Source organism: Gouania willdenowi, chromosome 8 (assembly GCF_900634775.1).
Source record: "Gouania willdenowi chromosome 8, fGouWil2.1, whole genome shotgun sequence".
Lineage (NCBI taxonomy): Eukaryota > Metazoa > Chordata > Actinopteri > Blenniiformes > Gobiesocidae > Gouania > Gouania willdenowi.
The window spans coordinates 27,011,645-27,021,912 of record NC_041051.1 but is presented as its reverse complement, the minus strand read 5'-3'; the positions used below and the strand labels follow the sequence as shown (position 1 = coordinate 27,021,912).

At 37.6% G+C, this 10,268-nt stretch overlaps 1 protein-coding gene across 1 annotated transcript; it reads left to right on the top strand.

Moving 5' to 3' along the window:
* Window positions 1-8,279: 8,279 nt before the first annotated feature.
* On the top strand, window positions 8,280-9,941 carry pde6hb (phosphodiesterase 6H, cGMP-specific, cone, gamma, paralog b). The gene is made up of 3 exons (XM_028455544.1): window positions 8,280-8,332; window positions 9,510-9,667; window positions 9,759-9,941. Exons 2-3 carry the CDS (start codon window positions 9,525-9,527, stop codon window positions 9,874-9,876), a joined length of 261 nt encoding a protein of 86 aa, XP_028311345.1. The 5' UTR covers window positions 8,280-8,332; window positions 9,510-9,524; the 3' UTR covers window positions 9,877-9,941.
* Window positions 9,942-10,268: the final 327 nt, after the last annotated feature.

Genomic DNA, 10,268 nt, shown 5'->3' with positions numbered 1-10,268 from the left:
AAACAGAACAAAATTAGTCCGAAAAACAAAACAAAAAAAAATTAGTCCAAAGAACCTAAAAAAAGTAGCCGAAAAACAAAAATAATTCAATACGCTTCCATAAGAATCAGTACCGGTATATTGATTTAGATTATTTCCAAAATGTAATGGAATCTTTCATGGCATCTTTGGTTAAAAATGTGTTTAGTACTTTTGATGAAATCCTGCTAAACACAAATAAATAAGCGCTGGTGAAAATATGACTCCTTAATGGAGGTAATAAAATTGTGTGAAAGGCTAAATATTCTACAAAACTCTCATTTCACCACAATCCTCAAATCTTTTCTATCGACATTTTGCGTTTATGACAAAATTGTGGTGGGAAGTCTTGGCTTCCAACAGGAAAAAAGAAAAAGGCATAAAAAGTCAGAAAAGAACCTGAATCTGAAGTGCTTCCAAACTAAAGATCCATGCTGTGAGGATAATACGTTTCTCAGTGTGTGTGTGTGTGTGTGTTCACCTGTGTTACATATAAATGAGAAGTGAAGCTTATCACAGGTGCTCACAGGGAGTAATCAATTACAGCATGAAGCCAGCAGAGACAAGAGGAAAAATCACACATTTATCACGAGCTTTCAGGCCTTAAACGAGCACGGGAGGGTGAGACGTTCGGAAAAGGTGGAAGAACTGATTATCATATCCACCATGGATTATAGCGAGAACTCAGTGCTTTTAACATTCAAGGAAAGTGTGAATGACCTTATTATTAGCATGTGATTGTTTAGAGTTGTCTATGCAAACATTGATTAGGTTAGAGCCGTTTCTGGCTATATGCAGATATGCAGGTGGAGATTTAATGTATTAGCATTTTACATATGGTTCTAACAAAGGTAAAAACGGCTCTAACTCAGGTGGTAGAGGACATTTCTTTTTTTTTTCAATTTTTTTATTTTGGTGATAGATTCTTTTTTTTTTTTTTTAGTTATTTTTTATTTATTTTGATTGTAGAAAATATATATTTTTAAAATAATTTTTCTATTTTTTTATTTTGGTGGCAGAATCCTTTTTAAAAAATGTTTAAACATTTATATTTTAGGTAGATTCCCTTTTTTAAATTTTTTTTTTTTTATTTTGGTGGTAGTTTCCTTTTTCTTTTATTTTAGTGGTAGATTAGATTCCTTTTTTCTCTTTATTTCTTTTCTTTTGCTGGTAGATTTTTAATTTTGGGGGTAGATTCCTTTTTTTCCACGTGGTAGAGTTGATTCCAACATAATGTAAATTATATCACAAACTAGAAGAAAACGGTTACAAAATAAAATGAAAAACAATGAGTTTTTGAGCGTGCACAGTTATTATTATTATTATTGTTAATAATAATTTGTGTTTTTAAGCCTTATTTAAAAAGGAATTAACCATTAGTGCCAAACATTTTCTGTTAGTTTGGTGCAACCATTTTTCTCCTCTAAGTTAGGTTTAGCACCAGCTAAATTCAGAGGGAAAAAACCTTATTTCTTATTAACTTTGTGTCAAAGTTACTCATTAAATAGATTCATTTCAGTGGTTTGATCCCAAAATTGATAAAAAGGTAAATCATAAGTGGAATTGTTTTATATAGTGCTTTAAATAGCATGAATTATTCCCTAAAGTGCTTAGCAAGATCCTTCATCTTTTAAAGCTGCTTAAAGCATAAATCACATTTTATAAACTGAACTTGCATTTCATCCAAAAGTCTTTCTCAGAAATGCTGCTGAAGGGATATTTATGGTGTTTTCACCGACTGAAAAGTTGTTGACAAAACAACGGCAGATGTTGCTGTTTTGTGTCATAAAAACACGAATATGGCTGAAATTGGAGTGACATCATCACAGGAACATGTTTAAGAAAGTAAAACAAAAATGACAAATCACGGTCCTCTTTGTCTGGAGGTGAAACGCAAGAAATTACGTTAAGAATGACGTAAAAATGTATTCTTCTAGAGCAGTGATTCCCAATCTTTTTTGTCCCGTGTACCCCATTCTCATTTTCGTCGAATCATTTGTACCCCCTTTTCATATCATAAGTACGCTCTCCATAATTTCAAATGCGTTTTCATTTTTGGAACACCAAGCTCTCCTAAACCCCTAAATGTGGCTCCCTATGGTTTAATCTTCAAATTCAAAACAGTGAGAAGATTTCAAACTGGAATTTAGTTAAACTACAACTTTTATGTGATTACTTCAATGGGCAGTAAATAGTTACCTTGGTAAAATGGAGCTAAGTATTGTCTCCTATTGTCAGAAGTGTGATAAAATGTCCTCTACAGCATAAAATAATAGTGTTTCAAGAAATTATAAGAAAATATAGTATTTTATTTGGCAATAGTACTGTTAGTTTGTGGTGAATTTAACCAAAAAGAGTCTTAAAAGGAACTAGGAACATTTCCAGATTATTTTTGTTTAATCTTTCGGAGTACCCCCAGCAATTACACGTACCCCTGTTTAGGAACCGCTTTTCTAGAGGACTGCATATCCCACAATGCAATGCACAAAACATTTCCAAAGTTCAAATCAGGGTTGAGGTCAATTAAATTTTTCAGTAACATCTTGTGTCGATCGCGTACATGGGCCTCATAAATGAATGAGAACGGCACGGTTACGTTTACCAGAAATGAAACCTAACAATTTAGCTTCTGACCTCAGTTTGAGGGGGCGCTAGCGCACTAATCTGTTCATTTACAACCTCTAATAGTCAATAGAAGAATAACCTCCTCCAGCCCAAACCTGCACAAGTATACCCAGCTGTAGTCGCAGAACTGTACAAGCGACGCCCCTACTACAAACCACGCCCACTACAAACCACGCCCACGTCGCTTGTACAGTTCTGCGGCTGCAGCTAGACCCTTCTCAACCCACACACACCAGCATGGCAATTATATTTATGAGCACCAGACACCTACATGTGTGGAATATATGTAAGTACTTCTAAATCAGGGGTTCCCAGACTTTTCAGCCCGCGACCCCCAAAATAACGGTGACAGAGAATGGTGATTCCCACGATCCCAGGTGGTGATTGAAAAGATAAAAAAACGTGCATTGCACACAGGACCCGTGCATTTATTACCTCAAACAAACACAGGCTTAACAGCAGCACAACAGAAGAACAGCATGACAGCCACGAATCCATTCACACTTTTTTGCGCGTGCGCCCCTGGTTTAAGGTATCGTTTCAAAATTGAGAGTTATGTGGTTCAGCAGCTTTATGCTTTTCATGTACATACTGTATATGTTCAAATACACACAACACGTAAAGTAGAATGCATCGCATGCAATACAAAGCAAACTTTAAAGCAACTAACGTGAGAACTTTACCTTTTTTTGTTTTAATTTATTTTTGTAACTTTTACTTTACTGAGCTCCTGGATGAAAGCCCTTTTTTTTTATATATACTTTTGATTTTGTCTTGTCAGTCGATTCTAACATCATATTCATAAAAAAATCAGTGTGTAAAAAAGCTTTTGCAAATCAGGAAAACCTTCCATATGATTCACACAGACTCGACTTCGTGTTCAGCTTTTTTTTTTTTAAATTTTTTATTTATTTTTGATTCCACTGCAGTGAAGCCTGAAATGACACACCACTACCACCACCACCACCACCATATTCTTCACAGTCATTAAAGCTTTAGTGTGACAGTTCACGAGGTGTGGGTGAAAATGATTTTAAAAACCGAGATAAATGTTGATCCTTTTCATCTTTCTTTCATTATAAATCATCAAAGTGGTGATTCTATTTCAGGCCAACAAAGCTTTAATTAGATCCTTATTATAAATCTGTTTGTGTTTTTTTCTCCTGTCACTCTGCTTTCCTAAAACCATTCTGACTGGTGCTGTGGAAGTGTCCCATTGATGTTCCTTGTAGTCCTGCCAGGTATTTAACATTTCATGGATGCGTCTGTGTGTGTGTGTGTGTGTGTGTGCGTGTGTGTTTTGTGTATCCGGGGTGTTTGTGTTCAGCCGAGGATCAACGGCTGCTGTTTTTAAAAAGACGTCATGACGACAGACAGCGTAAGCCAATGAAATGAGATTTAGGTCAATCAGGTCAAATGAGAATTTTCTCCAGCACAGACTTCCATAACCCTGACCAGGGTTCTCACCAGGAGTTTGTCACAGCATAGGGGGATCGCGGGCGAGCACCATTGGCGAGGACATTTTTTTAATGTATAACTGTGAGGACCAAATTTAGTGAAATAAAGCTAAAGTTGTTTTGTTTTTTTTTTTGTTTTTTTTAATCTTTGTTCCAGCCTTATTTCAAAGCCAAAACTTATTTGTTGAATTGGTGAAGGTGATGATGAATGCAGTTATAGTTACTCATGCTTTGTATATATAACAAATTAGAATATCATGGAAAAGTTGTTTAATTTCTATAATTCCATTCAAAAAGTTAAACTTTCATAGATTATAGATTCAGGGCTCACAATTTAAACAATTTCAAGCATTTATTTGTTTATTTTTACATCATTTGGGCTTCCAGCTCATAAACCCCACAAAAACAGGAATTCTAAAAATTAGAACACTGTGAAGAAATCAACATTTATTTTCAGTTTTTGCAGAAAAAAAAGAGGAGAAGAAGGACTGGACTGTTGGTACTGTTTTCTGATCAAAGTAAAGTTTCATTCAGGAATCAAGGTCCAAGGGTTTGGAGGAGGACGGGTGAGGAACAGAACAAATCATGACTGACTGTGGATATTTCACTCTGGACCTCAAGCAGCTTGAAAAGATATGATGCAATGGAAGTCAAAATAAAATTAATTTATCATATTTTATTTTATATTTTATTTTTATTGCACTTTTATAAGACGGACCGTTTGTGTACACAAGGTGTTCAAGTGTATGTAAATGTAAAGAAGTGCACAAGGGTTAAATAGATTCAGGAGAGCCATTGAAATCTAATCTGAAAGGAAGAAAAATTGAAAATGATTTGACTTATTTAGAATACGAACAAAGGTGGACATTTACGTTAATTTATACAGCAGAGATCTTTAAAACAGCATCTAACAATCAGACAAATAGAGGAAGATGAGTATTAAATGCAATGATAGCAAAAGTTATGAAACCAGAAGACAAGACATGATAATAGTTTGCAGGAGTAAGAAGGACTTGGAAATGTTTCACTTATCATCAAAGCTGAAGAAGTGACTCAGAGGTGAAACTATCCCACTTTTACATTTCATACCAGACATAAGACGTCATGCATGACTGGGAAGGCGTTAGCATGTGTGTGAGGAGGTCAGGTCAGCTGTGTGTTCAGGTGGGATTAGATGGTGTTGCAGAAATGGGTCGAATGTGATCTGCTCACGCTCGGCTCCTCCTGTTGCACTCCACAAAAGCAGCAAAGACTCATTTTTACCAGCATCCAGACAGGCTGAGCTCTTTGTGCGTCCATGTTGTCTCATAGAGGTCAAAGGCCAACAATACCTCAAAGGGGACTTTTATTTCTTCACCTAAAATAGCCTGAACTATCAACGTCTATGCTTAGAAAAATGTATTATTTACTTTCTAATTAAATGAATGAACAGTAAAAGTGGGGAAAGCTCGTCACTGTAGAGGTTTGGATCTCCTTTTACAAACCATACGTACAGTATGTTTACTAGGTTTGTTGTCTACACAAGTGCTCGTGTGCATCTATAAAAGTATCTGACTACTAACTTCCTGGTTATGGGTGATACGCCCTGTGAGAAACTACATCAAATATAGAAATAGGTTCAAATCACACATGCATAAGCGTGTGGGGTGACCATGGCTCAGTGGTAGAATGGGTTGTCCAATAACCAAAGAGTTGGGGGTTTGAATCCCGCTCTATCCAAGTCATTATCATTGTGTCCTTGGGCAAGGCACTTCTTTATCAACACAGAAAACTCTGTGAGGCCTCAGGTTGTTTTTAACTAAAATCAAAGACATCGACTCACTAACTTCCTGAATGATGGACATTAAGCTGCCTTGCATCATGGGAAAAGCTAGCTTAGCTTAAATTTGTTTATCTATGGCCTTAGTAGAAGTGTGCAGGGGCATGCACGTCGTTCAAAGCTTCTGTTGTAAACTGATCAAAAACATCGACGTGGACTAAATTGCTCTGTGACGCTCTGCTACGTTAATGTGCAGCATCAGGCAAGTCACTGTGCCCATACCTGGTCCGTGCGCAACATGCAAGATTCTAATACCTATGCAGCTAATTAGATTAGCAAAAGAACTCTGAATTTAAAATAGCACGCGAGCAGAAAATCTGTTGTTTGCGTTCGGCTTTTCTCAAAGCATTTACAGCTCATCAGAGGGAAGGGAACACGGGCCAAATGGGACTTTATTGGTCAAGTCTGCTCACTTATGAGGTTTATGAATTCCTTAGTGTGCATTCAGAGGAATCTTTTTAAAGCCCATATGCTCCGTGTGATGAGCAGTTGTTTACCTATAGAAACCACATGTGGCTATTCTAGGCAACACAAACACAAACACGCTGAATTTAGCAGTAAACTCTAGATTTTTAGACTCATGAATTTACTTAGCTGGATTTTTTAGAGACAGTCTCTGCCCCTCAGACATTAGAGGATTTTTTATTTTTAAATTTGATATTGTGTGTCGTCATTGCATCTAATTCACTGGAGCTCATCTGGACAAAGTCAGCGTCTAAAATAATGAGGCACTTTTTGGTGGAGGGTCCAACATGTCCAAAAGGTTCACTTAATTCCCAATGCGTCAAATGTTAAAGTAACATTGAACAGAAATGACTCATGTTTTTCACCTAATCTGTCAGTGGTCATAACTGTAAGGCTTATTAGTGTAAGTACACTAATATATTCAACCAAAGTCACCAAAATGAAAAGGTTTAGAATCACAATATATTTAAGGTAGACAAAGCTTTACATAGACATAATATTAATCAGTGAGAAAATTCAGTGCTAATGGAGTAGAAATATCGGCAACCAACCAACCAACCAACCAACCAACCAACGATCCAAGCAATCAACCAATCAACTAACCAATGATCCAACCAACCAACCAACCAACCAATCAACTAACCAATGATCCAACCAACCAACCAACCAACCAACCAACTAACCAATGATCCAACCAACCAAGCTACCAACCAACAAACCAAGCAACTAGGGGTGGTAAAGAAAATCAATTAATAGTGATTGTGTTATGAACGATTATGAATTGTTTCTTAAATTTTCAAAGATCGATTAATGATATTTTTAAAAATTGCAATATAAATCAGGCGAGTCATCACAATTCGGACATATTAATTACACTATACAATATTGAAGGTGCTCTGAGTTGATACTCAAAAGAGAAGTCAAATAATTTAGCAGCTGACTGATGTTAAATGGAAGATCAATAACCACAAATTGAACCGATAATGGTTAATCAAAAATTGGTTTATAATCGAATCAAGAATTCAATAATCGGAATAGATTAGAATACGACCAGTCAAATCAAACCTGTCCAGCAGATCACAATTATTACATTTCATGTGAACAATTGCAACCATAAGGATGACACCTTGTTAATACATATCTTTCAATCTGGTCCAAATCGACAAAGACTGGCTAACAGTGGAGATTAAAAACATCAAACTGAAATCATCCAGGATTAGTCAGGTTTGACCATGTGTTTATCCATCCAATCAAAGTCTACAGATCCCTCCAACACTGGTTACAGGTGTTTTACTGCAAATAAGATACGAAAGATAAGAAACCAAGTTAGAAGCTTCCAGCTGTTTCTGTCTGGATAATAATGCATTTTAGATAGAAATGTGAAAGTTCACTCTATTTAACTTGGAGCTTAAAGTTCATCAAAACCTTTATTTAAACAGGCTCTTTTAAAGATGAAATGATGCAACTCAAGCTGCCAAAGCAATGAAGTCTCAAAGCATTTACCATTTTTAATGTTGGTTTTTTCTTCTCTTCTAAAGGCTGCAATCATGACAACATCATATTTAAACATTTAATCTTTAATCCCACATTTGAAGTCAAGAGTCTCACATGGACCTAAAACGCGACCAGCAGCTCTTCTCATCAGGACCTGCTGAAAGCAGGCGTGTTAGGGTTTAGAGGGATAAGCCAGATCTGATCCATCCTGATTGATCCTTGACATTTCAGTGGTGGGTGGTGCCACCTCCATGCCCCGTTGGGGAGGGCAGGTACAGAGAGGAACACGAGCAGAAGATGCTGGCTTTTTCATTGGCCATGTGACTGGATTAAGAGAATGAGGGGATTAGATGAACAAGTATAAAAGGAGGACCAACACAACACATCTCACAACTTCACAGAGAAGAAAAAGAAGTGAACTGAGGAGAAACTCTTGGGATATCTGAGATTGCAGGTAGGAACCAAACTTACTTTGATTACCAACTGTCACTACAGATAAGAAGCTTACTGCTAGTACATGAGATTGTGTATATTTTATTGGATTTCAATCTATTAACTGAACAGTTAAAAACCGGTTGACTGAAGACAATTTGTGAAAATTGAAGGTCATATTCTCAAGAATGATCTTGAAAGAAATCCTTTCGCCAAAGAGTGACAATAAAGGGTTCTCTAGAGAAGAAACTGGACAATCAAGAAAACATAAGTTCATGTAAGTTTTTGAGACAAAGGAAACCAAACAAAGAAAAGGTATAACTTTAATTCAATACATTTCACAACAATCAAAAAATCGAAAGGCATCTCACATACACGCTGTTTACACAGTCCTATAACTTAACTAAACTCATTGGAGTCTAGACTAATAAAAAAACTGAAAATGTGTTTTTTACCATTAAATCTTCTTTGGTAAAGAAATATGGAGCTGAAACTGGAAAAGGAGAACAGGTGCCAACAGTATCTAAATCTGCTGTAAAGAGGATTGACTTCAGCAGTCGCAGCAGACAGATGGCTAATGACCTGCTCGTGCCTCCCTGACTTCCACCGACTTTCCTCAGAAAGACTCCCAGCCCTTTCTAGGGCGAAACATCAGTTGGTGCTGATGCAGGCGACACATATGATAGAGTTACATAATATACCTAAACCGGGGGTTCTCCACCCCTGTGAAATTGCACTAACAGGATTACCAGTGCCAGGAGTCACAGGCAGGAGGAGGAACAAAAGGCTTATGCAAGGTACTGCTCAAGATCAAGATCGAGATAAGAGCATGATGATAGACTTCTGCAAAAAGACTACAAACTAAAAACAACATTGTTGGTTTGTTAGGGGATCATTTGAGAATAAAACAGAATTTTCAATGACTATGAGGTTTAAACCTACAATTGGTAACCCACAAAAAACCAAAGGAATCATTTAGCCTTGAACATGGTTTCCCAATGGCACATGTCATTCCCCGTCATCCGAAGAGGGCAATTAGTCTTCGGAGGATCATACTAGGTTTAGAGCTAATCTGTCTGTTAAACCTAATCTACCCTAATCTCCACTGACTGGCATTCAACTCTGTGAGAACACAGCATTACTAGAAGTCAGAGGAGTTAGAGGCACGTGTAACAGCTATCCTTCTTTCTGTCTTTCAGAGACCTTGAACAGAGATGAACTCCGGTCCTCCAGCAGGAAGTGCCCTGGCCCCTGGTGGCTCGACCGGGCCCACGACTCCTAAGAAAGGCCCGCCTAAATTCAAGCAGAGGCAGACTCGCACATTCAAGAGCAAGGCTCCCAGACCAGGCCAGAAGGGGTAAATCCTCCTCATACTCAATGATGTTGTTGAATTTGCACACAGCGGAAGACACAGATCTTCACTCTTCTTCTTTTGTTCTCCTTTACAGCTTCGGTGATGACATCCCTGGCATGGAAGGTCTTGGCACAGACTTCACTGTGGTGTGCCCCTGGGAAGCATTTGGCGACATGGAGCTCAGCGACCTTGCCAAATACGGAATCATCTAAACCTGCTGCCTCCTGCTTTCCTCTACTCCTTCCAACCCTGCTTTTGCTCCACCTCGGTTCGGCACGTTGGGATAAGGCGGCTGGGCAACCCTCTAATTCCCTCTTGTTGATCTACCTTATGCTTTTCTCCACTGAGTGGAGAACAAGCTTAACAATGTGCTTATTTATTATTATATAAGAATATTAATACTGTTTACAGTATTTATACTTGAAATGAGACACTAAAAGTAATTCCACACACCCCCTTCCCTGATGCTTCCTGCCCTTTTGAACCCATGGCAATGGACGCAAGCAAAAAAACTAGTGAACACTCACTTGTACTTGCTTCTAGCAGTCAGTTAAAATGTAAATAATCTGTTCACAGAACTGAACCTTTCTACCTTTTATTCTGT

What these genes read in the sequence shown, in the direction of transcription:
- pde6hb (XM_028455544.1), top strand. Translation starts at nt 9,525, where the DNA reads ATGAACTCCGGTCCTCCAGCAGGAAGTGCCCTGGCCCCTGGTGGCTCG. An exon ending in CCCAGACCAGGCCAGAAGGG is followed by an intron (nt 9,668 to 9,758) that starts GTAAATCCTCCT and finishes TCTCCTTTACAG; the next exon opens with CTTCGGTGATGACATCCCTG.